The 17,193-nt window shown below is 43.2% G+C and overlaps 1 protein-coding gene across 1 annotated transcript in view; it reads right to left on the reverse strand.

Annotated features, from left to right (window-relative positions):
* The window catches only part of GLIS1 (GLIS family zinc finger 1), a 203,684-nt gene extending 189,152 nt beyond the window's left edge, over window positions 1–14,532 (reverse strand). The window contains exons 1-2 of the mRNA XM_074597704.1: window positions 14,411–14,532; window positions 13,513–13,902 (exon numbers count right to left, since the gene is read on the reverse strand). Of these exons, the coding sequence (XP_074453805.1) occupies window positions 13,513–13,864 (352 nt within the window). The 5' untranslated portion in view covers window positions 13,865–13,902; window positions 14,411–14,532. The remainder of the gene's footprint in view (window positions 1–13,512; window positions 13,903–14,410) is intronic.
* Between the last annotated feature and the right edge of the window lie 2,661 nt (window positions 14,533–17,193).

The following is a 17,193-nucleotide window of genomic DNA, read 5'->3' on the forward strand; positions in this document are numbered from 1 at the left end:
AATGCTGCTCCTTCCCCAGCCTGCCCACTACTCTTTGTCATGAAAACCAGAATGATGCCCTAAATTTGGACTCAGTATGGATACTAGGCCCAAGGATTGCAATGGAGAGGGCACATGAAGGAAGAGCACCAGGTCGAGCACCAGGAGATGGCCTGGAATACGATCTTTTACAGATTGCAAGTGGAAGCTGTTGGGATGGTCCAGCTTGTTCATCTAGTGATTCTACCACTGAATGCAGTTGTCCATGGTTGAAATGAATCATTTCTTCCACAGGAACACGCAAACCTGGCTCAGCAACTCCAAGTCCCAGTGGATTTATCACATCCTTTCCTAAGCTATGCCAGGGTTAATTATCCTTGCAGTCAAAAACATGAGTCTTTCTTCTTGTTTGATCTTTCTCAGTTTCCAGCCATGAGATGCCATTCTGCATTTATCTGCACCCAAAAGAACCCTCAATTATCACGTATTTTTCCCCTCCGGTGCATATCCGGAACAGATCATATTGCCTCTAATCTTCCATTAGTCCATCAGTACTACATATGGGTTGGCATCTTCCAGTTCTTCTCCAAATCCTTTGATTTTTCAAAGTCATTTAAGAAAGTTTGAGTGTTTATCTTCCTGCACCTAAAGCGATGCTTAAAAGAAAGATAACATCACTTCCCTATGCTTTTTAATAATGTATCATATCACCTCTTACCCCATTAGAATTTTATTTTCTCATACCAATTGAATATGACATCCTAATCCTTTTCAGCTTCACTGCTTTCCAGGACATACAGCCTCCCATCTATAAATACAGTTTATATCCTCCATGCCAAGGTAGAGGCGCTCATGTGCTTGACTATATGAAAATATTCATTGTCCAGTTCCTGATCATTGCTTAAGAAATCCATGTCACATGCCAGTCACTTCTGAAATTGTATTTATTATTCCCTTAAGCTGAAGCAACAAACTTCACTGGCAGTGGCTTTCTATTTTTTCCTCAGGATTTCAGTAGAAACTATTAGATAACACTGGGAACAAAACTCAAACTTCCAGAGTTGTATACAAAATACTTCCACTCTACAAAATATTGTTGTTTGTTATGCATCTCAATTTCTGTAGATAAATCACTTTTTACTCCATTCAAAAGGCAACATTATTGTTTTCTATACCACTATTTTTCTGCCGTCAACATTGCATGTCACAATTCAAATTGTATCCCAGAAGCTTAAGTCTAATCTACCAACACATTTACCTCTGCCAGCCTCACTCGCAGGCTTGTTGTAAACAAGAACAAGCTTGATGAACTCTTTTAGGAAGCAGAACAGCTTCCTTCAGCTGCTACGTAAATGCAGATTTTTGCTACAATACATCCCCAGTTCTAAACAATCTAAACTTCACCTGGACCATAAGGATGTAAGTATGACTGACAACTAAAGGCCAATAGTGCTGGAGGACTTCAGCACTGAAGCAGGACTTCAGTTAATTTTCATATTTGGAAAACAGGATGCATTGCGAATGAATAATAATAATAATTCAATGTGAGCCTAATTCAGTATCAATAAGGCTATTTCCTTCTTCAGAACAATGGTTGGCATTTTCTATCCCCAACAGGCAATCGTTTGTTAGCAGTGGCATGTCCCCAGAATGCCACAGAACATTTCACAACTGCTTTGCACATAAAAATCAATCATTTTCCATGCCCAGTTGTTCTACCGCTGGCTCTCCCAACTGCTGCTCTTAGAGCCCTTCACTCAGTTTGGTTTTTATTGTATGCCTTCTCGGTGTTTTCTTGACAAACAAATGAGTGGCCAGAAACACCAATGTTAGACAAGGAGGGATTTGAACTTTGTTCTGTAAATCAGAGAGGATAGAAGCCTGGAGTATTCCAGGTTGAGGGACCTCTTGTAACTCCTTATAGTGCTGAAGCAGTTGAGTGTGGGAATTAAAAATGTCACAGGAAAGATGGTCAGGCCCAAAGAGTTACATCCCACAGTAGGACTTCCATCCAGCCTGTCTTTAAAAACTTCAGTGACAAACAACTCGCAGCCTGCTTGGGCGCCATATGTCAAAAGCTAAGTATACTCCTAGTTAATATCTTTCCTAGTGTCAAGCCCACATAATCCCTGTGGAAGAATAAACCAATACAGAAGGGACAGAAGGTCCTGAATATCAGGTGCAATACACAAAGTACTTAGTACCAACAGGGAAAACCTACAGCCACACTCAGCTTCAGAAAGGATACAATAGGAGATTTTCTTCCATACCAGCAGAAGAGTGGTGCCTCTGAGGGATGTGTGGGCACCATACACATGAATTATAACTTTCATCTATAAATCAGTGGATTCCATGTTTAGAAGGTCCTTGTCATATCTAGCCAATATTCTAGATCTGAGTTGCTCATCAAACTAGCAAATGCCGTAGTCAGGAGCCTTCATGCTGGAAGCTGTATTAAGTCTTCCAGATTGTTTTCTCTAGTGTTAGTTAGTATCATAATTCATTTTTACCTAAATGCCAGTTGGTTATAAGATGAGCCTATTTTTCACCAAGCTTCTTCTCAAGTCTCCTATTATTTAGGCTATGAAACTGCCTCTCTGTCACTTCAGAGTGACTGCTTGCTGCCGAAACATCTACCCCATGCATAAAACAACTTTATCACCTCTAATGTTTACTGTTCTTAATTTTCAAGTCTCCCAGCAATTTCTCCAGCAGCTAATAAAAACTCTATTGTTGGCATTAACACTAACCCTTAGCAAGGAAAGTTCCCCAAGCAGGTTAGTCCCATTCTGAGAAATTTAACCTGGGCACCACTGAAGCAGCAAGCCTCTGAAAAACACCAGTGTTTTCACGCAGACTTGCCAAATAAACTGTACTTGTAGCTAATGCCACCATGCATTCGGGCCCAAAACACTACTGATGATTAGTCATTCCAATGGTTTGCTCTCACTTTCTAGATTTTGTTCCCCTTCATATTGGCTTTCTATGACTAATCTTGCAAAATATATGCACTTGTAAAAGTATTTGTGGAAGTGGCAAACTTATAAGCAAATAGGCATAAAAGTGAATTTTGACAAAGCGGTATGAGTATTAATGCCAGTAATCTCTGTCTAACAGCTTCTGACAGGATGCAGTAAGAGAAAGGAGATCTTGTATGAATTATGTTTCCAATAAAAGCTAGACAAATCACCCTGACAGATTTTGAATATTTACACATTCAACAGACCAAAGGCTATTTACATCAGCTGCCATATTTCCACATATTTAGCCCACAGATTCAAAGAAGTTACAACCCTTTACGTATATTTAAAAATAAGCCAACAGCAAAGTTGCACAAAGTAAAAGACAGAGGCCAGGAGGCTGAGAGGGTAGAAAGAATAAGTTATTGAGACTCAAGGGCAGGGAAAGAGCAAGTGGGCTCTAGGGGTAAACATCCGCTTAAATTTCCTGCATACCCATTCAAATCAGAGAGATGCTGAAATGCATGGGGATTTTTGTTTTGAAAAGAGAACCATTCACACACATAGTCTGTTGCTTATCCCCACAAAAATACGACAAATCAGCAAACCTTATCAAATAGCTCAAGAACTCAAAGGAAAAGAATATAAGCCAATTTGTGGCGAGTTGGCAAGAAGAAAAATAAGAAGCAAAACCATTCAGATTAAAAACCTGAGACATCTTTTTATTTTGCCAAGTGAACTGAGTCTATACTTACAGGACAAACTTCTATGCATTAGCCCTCCAGGGCTCAAGTCTGCCTCCTTTTTATCCACTCTTGGTTTTAAAATGGCGTCACTTCAGATTTGCACCAGAGCTAGGGATAATGGAACCAGGCCAACTCAGTTTCAGTTGAATATAAACCAGCTCTGGTGACTTCAAGGAAACTGAACATTACAACAATCAGATATCCAGAAAGGAGGAATTTAGTGTTGCTTTTTCTTCTTCAAGTCCTGGGAGACAGTCTTAGCTGCATGCAAAACCTGTTCTGGGAGAGTGATGAGCGTCTCAGGAACCTTGCCGTAGCTACTGCACCTCCAGCCCAGGGGGCATACGATCCATCGGGTGATTTCTACCTCAAGAACAACAGCTGTTAAGAGACTTTTCCGTCTTCTGGAAGGCAAGGGCAACCCAGAAGTTGCTTCCTTGAGCAAACCTGGGGGGAGGGGGAAGATTTTTCTCCCAACAGGTACTTATTATTGGCTATTTCCAACACAGCTCCCTTACTGTAGCCTCCTTTCCCTCAGCTCAGCGTGTCAAGCACTAAAATAAATGGGAGAATTTGTTCCTCAGCAACAATTCTGCAACTGGCAGCATAAACCAGATGCCAAGCAGTAAGAAGCCCAACTAAAATGTTCCATTAAAAACCTTACTCTCCCAAAGATAACAAATATGTATTTTTCACTTTTCACGAGGAGACTTAACAACAAGGGCAAGCACCACGTACTCCAAAGCAAAGAGAGAAATCTGGTCCACACGCACACTGTGTAGAGGGAGTGCAGCCACATTCAAGCAAGTGCCACCCCAGGCTGAGACAGCCACATGTTGCAGTGCAGCATCTTGCCACAACACCAGATCAGATCTCAAACACAGCACAGCCACATCACCCAAACACTGCACCTGAACTAACAAACTGTCCCCCAGCGTAGAAAATGAAGCTGGCCCTGATGGTGTGCCGAAACAACTGCACTGTTTCTGACTCGCAAACTGGCTTGTCTTTCTCTACACCATACTCCATTACACTCTTGCAGTAGAAATATCATGAACAGTACACAGACTTGCCCCAAATAATACAAGTGGTCCAGCCTAGAATAGTGTTCAAGCACCCTAACTCTTTTCATCCAAAATGTTTACATACTTAGCCACGTCAGCTGCTGGCACAATCCTTCACCATTTTTGCCTGTTTTGTGTACGATGGCAGATCACACCAGCTTTAGACCCATGAAGGGTCTTAACAGGAAGAAAAATTAAAGTTGAACATGCTGCGGTGACTGACCTTGGCATCCAAGCTACTGGGCTGCTTTTGCTTGCACACTTTCCTCTTTCAGAGATAGTTCAACACTTAGATCTTCTCTTCTGTGCCTCAAAAGAGCATGGATGGGATTTTCAAAAACATTCAGTACTGGCCTCCTCCTGAAGTCAATGCCGCAACTCCCTGCAATTTCAGCAGGAGCAGCAGGGCAAAGCAAGAGTTATGAAACCTCATGTTAAAACCTTTCTGGGATTTTCCCAGAAAATACTGGGAAATAAAACAGAAATTTCCTCTTTTATCTGTTCTCACTTTAACTCTCTCTTCTCTGTCCAGCACAGCTGGGGGTTGGGAGGCAGGCAGGACTTACATTAAGGAGCAATAAGCGAGACCTGGTTTAGAGTGAAATGAGTCCTTCTGAATGCAGACTGATGCTTTCCTTGAGCACCCTTCCTGTCCTATTTGGTCTTCTCTCTGAACCGTCTGCCACTACCGAGATGTTCCATCAAAGAGCACAGTCATTGTGACTGATCATTTGCTCTCAGTGAAGGATTCAGGTTAAATCAAAGCCAGCTGCTTTAGAGAGAGGCAGGCGGCTAAAAAGAAGTTTAACAAAATAATAATAAAAAATGCAATCTAGAACCTACATGCATAGGAAATCTACTCTTGTATTTCAAATAAATAACTCTAAGGTATTTAAGCCTCATGCACAGAAAACAATTTTGTAACTTCTTTTTTTAAGTCGTCCTCTTGCATTGTTGTTCTGCCCTAATAACTCTGAAACGTGCTACTCATCTCTCCCAGTTAAATATCCTGTTTCACAAGCCCACTCTTAGATATCTGAAACTGCACAACATTTCTATCTAGCTTTAGGCATCTAACATTCCAAAGAATTAATATTTAAACTTATTATAAAGGAATGGGGATTGCATTAAGCACATAGTATTTAGCAAAACATTCATATTAATAAACCGTTGTGTTGCTTGTTTGAAGCACATTTATCATTCTTTAAACTCAAAAAAAAGATTATGCTCCAAAACTGACACATGTATCTATTTTCCTTTTAATACAACCAAGACTTAGATAGGATTATACAGTGGAAGCTATCAAATTTCAATTTTTACAATATGCTTAAAATTATATTATCTGTCTTTGCCTAGGGGATTGTTGACTTCAGTATTTAAGTGACTTAAGCATGGCAAATTGTGAAAAAGCAGTGAATCGCAGCACTTTAAATAATCCTAGACCCTATACCTCTTCTTGGGAAGCACCTCATGTTAACATTTGTATGCATATTATTGCTCTTCTATCTCTTGATTACAGATAAATCAATAAAGAAACCCTAATTGGTTACAAGGTATCACTAATTGGGTTTTTTGGTCTTGTATTAGCCTTTGATTTACACCTCAGATACGCTCTCCCAAGCCAGCATGTGTAATTTATTTACAGCATTGGAAGGCAGGCAAAATACATCATCTACTGTTATACAACCTTCTACTAGGTATTAAAATACCAGGCCCCTGGAGACACACTTCATATAGTTCAGCAAGTTCCAAAATAAACCAAACCACCAACCCCTTAAGCACTTAAAACAACAATGGAGATCTGTATTAAAAAGTTAGTTTTACAGTATTTGATGATGTCGCCTTAGTGTCATTTTTCCCCTCTGGCTAAATATGCAAAAAACCACGAAAGAATGTATTTGCTTTCCCCTCATTCTAAGACAACTGACAACTCTGTAGCTCTCACAAAGCCCTCTTCTTATCACATGAATAAATGCCAGAATTAAATGCAGTTTAAGATCTTTTGCATTCATTTAACCCATAGAATAAATTTGATCGGGTAGATTCAATTACGATGCTCCTTACCAATCCACTATACAAAATAATCACATATACATTCAGATGTAATGACAGAAAAGTCAGATAGAATTAAAAAAAAAAAAAAAAAAAAAAAAAAACAAAAACGAAAGAGAGAGCTCAAGCACTTTGTGACGATTTGACTGAGTTCAACCTTGCAATTCCTAAATGCTCAACACTTTAAAATAACCTAAAACATAGAATTTGTATCTATTTCATATTGCAGCTCTGGCAATGTCTCATCCGTTTTTCGAGTAGTCTCCTTTTGACAAATAATTAACAATTATTAAGATTCATTTAATAGCCAAACTAATGACTGTCATAAAAGTTTTAAAAAAAATAAAAATAAAAATCCTTGTTCCAGGTTACTAGTGAAGCGCAGATTCTAAGAACAGAAAGTTCCAGGTTCTGACTGAGATTTCACATACTGGGTGCCAGAAATGTAATAGGAGGGGAAGGAAAAGGGGGAATTCTTTGCCTCTATTCTTCAAGGCCTGTGCAGAAAGGTAGTACTGCAGTAGTCTGAACTGATTCTTATCTGAATGGAAGAACAGGCCCTTGCTTTTTTTACATGCCCCATTTAAACGCAATAAAACGGCATGAGTGGTTTTAACTGGCCGTTCTGTGTATGTCATTGTAACGCTCCCTGCTCTCAGGAGAAGATAACAGCTGGGCCATATTCAGAAACACATACTTTTGCTATTGTTTGCACATTTGTAGGGCAAGATTACACTGTACCACAGTTAGCTAGCACTGCCCTTGCTTTGGAACCCTGTATTCTTTGAGTTACATCAGTGTGCTGGGAAACAACGTTTGGTGCCCGAGAAAAAAAAGCAAGCAAAACCAACAGTCTATTAAAAGCCATTTCATGCACTGTGAAATGATTACTAGATTGCACAGTTTGTTCAAGCATGTTGACATATAATGATAGAAACCTGGAGTACAAAACAGACAGTTTACATCTATATTCCCTCTCCAATTACCCTGCCATCGACATCTTCAACAGTTCTAAAATCACTAAACAGCAGAGGTTCACATTTCTAGAATAATGGTAATCATGGTACTGAACACAGAAATTATATTCACAGTACTACAAATTTCTCTTTATAGTCCATACGTTATTCCACTTCCTAGCTTACAGATGGATTTCATACAAGCTTGTTATTTGTCCTACAAGCTCTTCCCTGTACACAGGATACAGAACTTCTGTAATATTAGGATTGAAATAATGACCCAGATAAAGTTAGTGGCAAGACTCTCACTATTACTAATAATTTTGAGTAAAATGTTGTCCCTCCTATTTAAATACTGAGCATCTTTGCTTGCTGAAAGTGAAAAAAAAACCTCCAACCAACTCTGTTGCAATAAAAAGTTACTATATCCCAGAAGACACTCACATTACATTTAGTAGTTTTACCAAATAGAATCTTGAAGCACTTCCAGAATATAATCTCAAATCTACTAAAAATCCTCAGCATACACTTTAACAATTTATGTGTATACAGGGTTGAACACTAACATACATATAATCATTTAGATATAGTTGAATACATAATTTAGAATATTCTAAGTCCAAAGTATTTGTAGTTGATGCGACTACTGACAGGAACACACTAATGCACATGCTTAAGCACTTGCAAGATTTAGATTTTAAACTTTTTCTTACTAGAGAAGAAAGGAGAAGATATTTTTCTTCCCATCCCATTTAGCAGAATATATCATAATCTCAAATGTCATTCCACGTGTTAATGTAACATTTTAAAGCCAGAGTAAGTAATTTCTTATGTTACTTCTATTCCCTCAAGTAAAACTCAAGAAGTTACAAAATTTTTTCCACAAATCAGATTTATTTCCTGTAATCTGAAATTATTTGTTATTCCATATATTTCTACACAACATTAAGATAGATATAATATTTATTCTCTTCATTTTTTCCAATAGCTGTATTTTTTTCCTAAAGCAGATGCGTGTTTTTTGCTTTTACTTTACAAGTACTGAATGCCTTTGTATGACAAGTCGATTGTTAGATCTTCTCGTTTGTATTTACTAAGTATTCTCTACTACCAATCCCTAAATAACAAAGAATTTCATTAGATACAATTAAACCTCTTTTAAATTAAATCCATTAAAGGGTCATCTTCAATTCAGTGACTCTGATTTTGCAACACAAATCATTAGAAGAACTTCCCTCAGCAGCAAGTAACTGAAAATTATTTTTCTATTCAAGACAGTTATGCATTGTAGCCAGTTTAAGGGAGGAGGGGACAGTCACAATTTATCCCAAATTACTTTATGCGCACATTCTCCAATTTGCAGTTTCTTCTCCTTTCTCTCCTTATAAAAAAAAAAAAAAAAAACAAAACACCACAGATCATGAAGTAAAAAAGGGTTCTGTAACTGCAAGTTCACTTCAAATAAACTTTTAAATTCCTTTTTGTAGTCGACAGTTCAAACGCATAATACAGCAAGCAAGAGAACTACAGTGAAAAGAAAAAAAAAAAGTATTACTACAGCTCTATATAAAATTGAGGGACTTTAGAGATCACCATACCAGTGAGCCCATTCTCTGTCTCCTTATCAGCCCAGATAATATTTATCAGCTCTAGTCAGTCCCATTTACTTCAGTGGGATCATTCAGGTGAACACAGACAAGGTATATGAAAGAAAATAGCAGAATCAGGACAGTTGATGCACCTAATAAGTCATATAACAAAAACATATGCTTTTGCTTAAGATCCCAACAGTATAAGCTGCTACTTATGCAAGGACTGTCCTGCTAACCAAGGAAATAGTCACAGGGTGTTGCAATGGCAAGATTTAACCCTCCTTCTCAACAGCAGAATAAAATGAATACATTTCAATACATTAACTATACATTTGCTATAAGCAGCCACAGCTAAAAAAAAAAAACAAACAAACAACAAACAACCCAACACAAAAAAAACCCAACCCACTTTCTCCTTGGCTGAATAAAAAATACTCTCAACAAGGAAATATCCAACTACTGCAACCCGAACAGCTTATTGTTTTGCCCACTGTAAGTTAATATCTGAAGTGGTTACTGCAAAGGTCTGGGCCATTTGGATGATTTCCCAGTGGCACAACTAGCAGGATAAATCTCGTCATTTCTACTGAGTCATGAATTAGGTACACCAAACAAAACTGGAAAAGAATGAAAAGAAGTGTTTCCTGGTAACAACAATAATCAATGTCATTAAAAAAACTGAGACATTTGACATCTTTATAGATTACTCTTTTGTCATCACTAAAGCTTTCTTTCCCAAAAGTTTCTTTCCTGTTGACAATAATTAGTTTGTCCTGTGTTGCTTTCAAAATGGTAAGACCGTAGCACGAAATACAATGAAACAGAACCAAAACCACAGAATCCCAGGAAAACATTGTAAAATGGACTTCATACCTTATGGTACAGTTATTCTATGCTGAGCAGACCACAAATGCCTGTACGAAGCACTGTCTGGGTGCAAATACTCTGCCTTGTGCCACACAGGGAAATCAATGATCAAGAAAAGCGTGGTGTGTGTTACAGCCAACCATACCAGAAGGGGGAGGCTGGGTGAAAACTGGGTGTTTATTTTAAACAGTTCCCAAACGGAACAAAACATGAAGCACAATTCCAAAATACTGATATTTTTGATAAACAACCAGCAGCTCCATCCTGCAAAGTGTAGACCCAAATGATCTGATTCCCAGAAGTAATCCTCACCACCACCCCTCAAGTTTTTCTTTGTCTGTTCATGTAAAAAGACTTGCTCAGGCACGGAAGCATTTTGCAGGATCATAACTTAAACACTGTGAAGCAGTAGAGTAACACCACAGAGACATTACAACAGCAGGATGCTTTTTCTCCATTGTGATTACTTCAAAGCTGCCCTTTTTATTAGTAGGGTAGTGCATCATTTTGATTCATTCTTTTTTGAAAAAAATCCAAAAAAAAGTAAAGGCATGTTTAGGGAAAAAAAATATTTTTTACAGGCAACTATAAAAATTGATTTTGCTCTTGTTAAAGAGAGTCTTTTACCCTTCCCTATTTCAGCTTTCAACTGTGGATAAACCAAAACCAGGAGGCACATTCTGTAATCTAACCCAGATTGCAAAAGGAATTACTGGGTACACGGTACTCTGGGTCTGGAGAGCAGGAGACGCACAGCGTGATGATCTGAAATCAAGCTGTCATCAGTTTCCTTCCTAAAACCTTTTACTGGGTAAATCTGAATATTTCCCACTTCTTAGCAATATCTTGTTGTATCACATCCACACACAGACATCCTTGGCCCTTTTCTTTATATTCCTGAGAGAACCAAGGGTGTTGGGAGATGGTTTACATCACCCCTTGAAAGATCAGCCACTCTCCCGTCTGCAGCATAGCTCACTTCAGATACACAGAGCTCTGATTTTACAGTTAGATCACAGTGAGGAATTGAGTGACTTCTGTTATTTCTGTGGAACTGACTCATGAGCATCGGGTGCTGAGCAGGGGCTGGCAGCTTGCAGTATTCAGCAGGAGAACTCAAAAATGCCTGAGTGGACGTTAAGGCACTTGCTGACACTGTACAGGTCAGGAGCAGCACAGCCCACACATTTTAAATCAAACTCTAGCCCAAAATTTTACCTTCCCTGACTTCTCCTGAAAATATCTTCACGGGGAAAAAGAAAAAAAAACTACAAAACCAAACAAAAAAAAACCAAAAAACAAAACAAAACAAAACAAACCAGTGCTGCCGTCTTTGGAAAAATCCAACATCATCCATCAAATCACCATGCTCAGCAAATGAACACTATTCTGCCCACAGATACCACCTACTTATGCCCATGACTCAAGTCACCCATATGCTGAAGCAACCACAAGGTAATAACCTGAACAGAAAATGCATTAAACAAAAAACAGCAACAAAATTTAAAACACAGGGGTTTTTTTCCCAGTGGTGAAAAGGGGAAATTTCCCAAGCTGAAAAAGGGAAAAGCATCCTTCTCCCAGAGCCCACCTACACCTACTACAAGAAATCCCAAATGAATGGAAATTACACTTTTCTTCTTACCCTCCCCAGACCCCTGCCCTCTGCAGCACCCACAAGAGAAAGCATGAAAACAGAACTAAGTAGCTCAAAGTGAAAAAGAAAAAAAAAAAAAAAAGGAAAGTGCTTCAACAGTCTGCCTGGGTAGGGCAATGCATGGTTAGGGTCTTAAGCTGGTATGAACCCTAGTCGAGTGGCACCAACCTCACTCGTGAGACCACAAGGGACTTGAACATCTCATGAGTCCCTTCTACAGGCAGCAGTTGCAGCAGCACAGCAGTAGTAGAGCTCGTAGCTGTCCCTTCATACTTTGTGAATCCTCCTTCTCCCCCCTCCAAACCTGGTTCTGTGTAACAGACCTTCATTTCATTCTTGCCAAACGTTAACCACCACCTTTTTTTTTTTTTTTTTTTTTTAAATCAGGAGAGGAGAATTGCAGCATTAACAAACAGAAAAATAAAAAAGGTAATTTATAACCTGCTGCTCCACTCTGTCTGTATTCACTGGCGATGAACAAACACATCCCACAGTTTGCAGGACAGACCTCGCACAGATTGAGGTGTTCATTAACATAACTTCATGGCAGTGAAAGGTGCTATCACCCTAGGTAACGAGCTCAGAAAAGAAAATGTTACGAGTCCAAGGGCATGCAGTTTACTTTTATTTTTCAGAAGAATGGACAGAAAGTGATGCACTGAAAACATCCTACAGGGAATTGCCTTACACCAACAAGATAACAGCATGTACATCTCTAAAAGAGAGAACAGGAAAGGACTGAGAAGAGAAAAAGAGAATTACCTTTCTAACTTTACAAAAAACGTTGTTTTACTATTAATAACCTTAGGTGTAAATGTCTCTGCAATTGCCTTTGGAATGTAAAGGAATGCTTGAATTCCCTCAGAATCCATCCAGTGATACCTTAGAGGGATCCTTTTAAAACTAAATTTTGATTAACAACTTCCAGGTCAATTAACAAGTTCTGGCTCAAAAGGGTAACTAACAGAATTTAGTGGGCAATTCCTAACCTAACTTCAGCGCCACTTCTTTAACAATGTATGGATGAAAACTGGGCATTTGTTAACTAGCAGAATTTAACCTTACGCCATGCCGTTCAGGCACCAGGAATCCCGAGTCTGAGGATTGAACTGCCTGAATCCAGCATTTGTAACACCTCCGTGAAATACAAACTATAAATCCAAGCAACCGTGGTGAAACTGCTGAATAAGAACCAGGCATTTATTGTCAGTCAGGCGTACTCACAAACAAACACCCCACACGCACACTCTGGCGCAGGACAGACTAACACAGTGTTCACCGGTGTTCAGCACCATCCTCAAAACAACCACCTCTGAGAAGCAACCAAACCGAGCAGCAGCCGCTCAGGAGAACTAAAGAAGATGCTGGTCTTGGGATTTCTTAAAGAACACTGAGAAACACTTTGCTTCCCATCGGCAAAATACACGAGTCTGGTTTATCCCGCGCCTCCAAGGTGCGTAAGAAAAAAAAAAAGTTTTAAAGCTTGCAGTTTAGTAAACAAGTTAGAAAATATACTGAAGACCAAAAAGAAGCGGGAAAAACACACACATAGACAAAAAGAGCTTGATGCACATTTTTGTTTGCGTGGTGGATATACATATATTTTTGGTGGTGGTAGTTCATGCATTTTTAAACTCACCCTTCACACTTTGATGTTTCTGCTGCTGGAAATAATCTTTGGAGCCTCTAGCGCATCGCAGCTCCTGTGCCCTGGGCAGCACCGGGATCCTCTCGAATATGCTGGGTCTTTTGGGGAGGAAATCCAGCAGAGGCGCTGACATTTCAGGGGGGCTCTGCTGAGGCTCCGTGTGCTCACCGCCGCTGCTGACAGCGATTTTAAAGGACATCTGAGGATTCGGGAGGGCTCCACCAGCGCTGGGACGAGTCACCCGCGGCGGTTCCCTCAGCGGCGCTGCCTGGCATTTATCGGTCACCTCGAAGCGGGCCGGCCCGGCGTTGCCTTTCTGACCCCCTGCGAGCTCACAGTGCATGTCCGCGGCCGGCTGGTGCCCGGGCCCTCGCCGCTCTCCTGCACCGAGTGGCACGGGGGGGGCTGTCAGCGCCGGCCGCTGCCTCAGCCCCCGCCGCCTCAGCCCCCGCCGCCAACGGCCGTTAACGGCCGCCCGAGTGGCGCGAGGCTGTGGGCAGCCCCGCTCGTCCCCTCACGCACACCAGCCGGGGGGGGTGTGTGTCAGAGCTCGGCCCGCCCGTGAGGGACGGGGAGGCTGGCGCCGCGCGTCGGCTTTCCTCCCTCTCTAGGCAACACCGCCGGGGCTTCTCCTCAGCTCTCCGGCCGGGAGGGAGGGGAGAGGGGGAACGGGGTTGTGTCGAAGTCGGTGCCTTTCAAGCTGAGGCATCCAAGCGGACGCCCAGGCAACGACGGACGCGGCGGCAGGGCACGCAGCGCCGCGGGGCGTGTTTGCCAAGGCCGGGCTCGTCGCGGCCCCTGGGTCACCGGTCCCGGCAACGCGCCGAGAGGTGCGGGAGGGAAAGAGGGAGGGGAGAGCCCGGTGACAGCCGCGCCCCCGCGCTCCTACCTGGGAGGGGACGCGCTGCCCGCCGGCTGCCGCCGCCCCCGGTCCTGCCGCCGCCTCGCCAGGCTCATGGGCTCAGCCCCGCTCCCCCGCCGCAGGGCCGGCTGCCTGAGTGAAGGCGGACCGGGCCATTACCCTGGCGCGGCGGCGGGGACAGCCCTTCGCTCGGGCCAGTCGGGGCGGGCAGGGGGAGGGCTGTGCCGCCGGGGCCGCCCCTCGGGGCTTTGACAGCGGCGCGGCGGGGAGCGGGGTCCGCCCGCGGGCCCGGCCGCCCCTCACGGCCTCGCCCCGCCGGGGAAGGGGAGGGAGCCCGCGGAGGGGGTCAGCACCCCACTGCGCCCCGTGCGGGGGCCCACACCTTCCCGGTGCCCGCCCCGGCCATGAGGGGTCCCCGCGCTTGGCCGTGGTCCGTGTTTCCCCTTACACCCGCTGCCCAGGGCCTGGTCTTTTCCCCTTGCCCCGCAGGCCTCGAGGGACCCCCGGCAAAACCCACTCACGCCTCTGCACCAGGCACACGACAGGCAGGAGCAACAGGACACCCACAAACCACCCAGCCGCGGAACAGACGGCAGCACCCTATAAACAACTTGTGTGCAGAAGCCACAGCAACTGCAGCGTGTCAAGGAGGAGCAGCGGGAGAGAGCAAAAGCCTTGCCAAGGGCCTGGGAAGCAGGAGATGGGGCAGAGGCATGTAGAACCTATCCACATCATCTCCTTGATGACACAGCTTCAGGTGCATTCAGTGCTCCCTCTCTATATGTTCCCATCCTACAGGTGCCTGGAGCTGGCCCACTCCAGCGGGGACAATTAAACTAGCTCAGAGCAAGCAGCACGGAGCAGTGACATTTGCGCTGGCTCCTTCTGGGCCAGCTCGGGTCTGGAAGCAATCTAGCTGGGTTTATTAGCTTGGGCCTGGTTCCAAGTGAAGGCAGGCTGAGCTACGATGAGCAGCTTTGCACCAGCAAGCTTTACCAGCCCACTCTCTGCTGGCTCGGGGGTGTCTGCACCCTGCTGCCCTGCATGCTGCTGTCGGCACAGGTGCAGCGCAGCAGGTCTGTCACATACCGAGTCACTCCTACCTTTGAACTGTCCTAGAGTCACCCCTGATTTACACGGGTGTAAATCAAGCAGACGTCTGGTTGGAAATCACGCCTGTTCACATCAAACCTAAAGGAGAGGCTTGGGAGATTTAGCACAAGGAGGAGGGACAGCTACTGAACTGGCGTCTTTCTACACCCCTCCTGAGGAGCATCCCGCTGCTAGACGACAGAGATCTTAATCTTGCAGCACAGATGCTGCAGAGTGCCTCACTCACAGCTTTATCCATCTCCTTAATAACATAGGCCACCCTGCAGAGTAAAGGAATGGTCAAGACAGGAAAGCACGACTTTTTTTTTGGCAAACGCTACAAATGTTGTGGATTTGGTAGGACAGAGGCAACACAAGACACAAGATCTTGAGATGGAACAAGCAGTTCTGGGGGCAGCAGTACTAATGAAGTCTCGTTTGCAGTGCATCTCCTCCTTCCTGCCCAGTGTGGATACCATGAGGTCTACTGAAGAAGGAGCTTGCCAGCCTTTTCCCTCGACAAGGGCAGTAATAGGGTCTTTTTCTTCTGTAAGGCCACATCTTAAGTTGTCAGAAGTTAATAGCTCTCTGTCACATGTGGTTGAAAATTGATCAATGTCCTCAGGAAATGTTAGTGGGAGCAAGACACTACAAAAAAGGAAAAATCCCTACCTTACCTTTACAGAAAGCTAACCTAAATATCAACTAGCTGGCACAAACACTGAATTTTAATGGTGATATCCTGGGGATTTATCGAAACAAAGTAAAAATTTCCTGTGTACGTTCTCCCCCTGCACGGCTGTTCTCTACAGCCACACACCACCTCTCAGTGTTCTGCTAAACTACGTCCGTTCCCCAGTCCCATCCATCTGTGGAGCCCTCAGGACCGAGCAGCTCTTCCATTTGGAAACGCTAAAGGTACCTGGCAGTGCTACCAGAAACAGTAATCATTTAAGATACAAATGCACTGTGGTAACGGTCTAAACCCCAGTGACGTGAAGAGGCAGTAAAATTTACTGAGGGAAATATTATTCCTGGAACACAATGTAACCAGGGTAATCCTGCTGCTGCCAGCGCAGGAAAAAACTAGCGTTTAGGTGCATCCTGACCACGGCCTCAGCTTGTGCGAATTATTACATCTCTATTGATACACGCTGTCTGAATATCTAAAACAGAGGGGGTTTCCTAGAAAACAGGTAGTTTTGGATATATTGTATAACTTCCTAGAGGGATTTTGTTTCACGGCTCGGGATCTTCCCACAGCAAGTAGGGAAAAGGACAGACTTCGGAACCTCGACTGCTCTGACTTCATTATCCCACCTCGTTCGTTCTGCATTCCCTACCTCAGGCCACGCGTGTCCTGCTCCGAACCGCTGTTTATCTTTTTCTCACCATTATCCAGAATATTCTGCAAAATACCGGCAGGTGCCGCCACTCGCCTAGCAATAGCCCAGGGCTGTGCTGCTCCGCAGGCAGGAGGGGGCACAGAGCCTCCTCCAACCTCGGGGGGTGGGAAATAAAGCCAGGAAGGCTTCGGACTGAAGCATATCACGACTCCGAGCTTCACCAGCGTAGAGGGCTGAAGCCTTCACAGCAAGGTAAATTTCTCCATGACAGGTCATCTCATGTAGACTGTGTAGCTCAAGCTGCAGGTACCCACATTCCTTCAAGAGGAGTTGAGGCCCCATGGACTCAAACCTTCTCGCACACCACTATTT

This window comes from Larus michahellis, chromosome 8, assembly GCF_964199755.1.
Source record: "Larus michahellis chromosome 8, bLarMic1.1, whole genome shotgun sequence".
Classification (NCBI taxonomy): Eukaryota; Metazoa; Chordata; class Aves; order Charadriiformes; family Laridae; genus Larus; species Larus michahellis.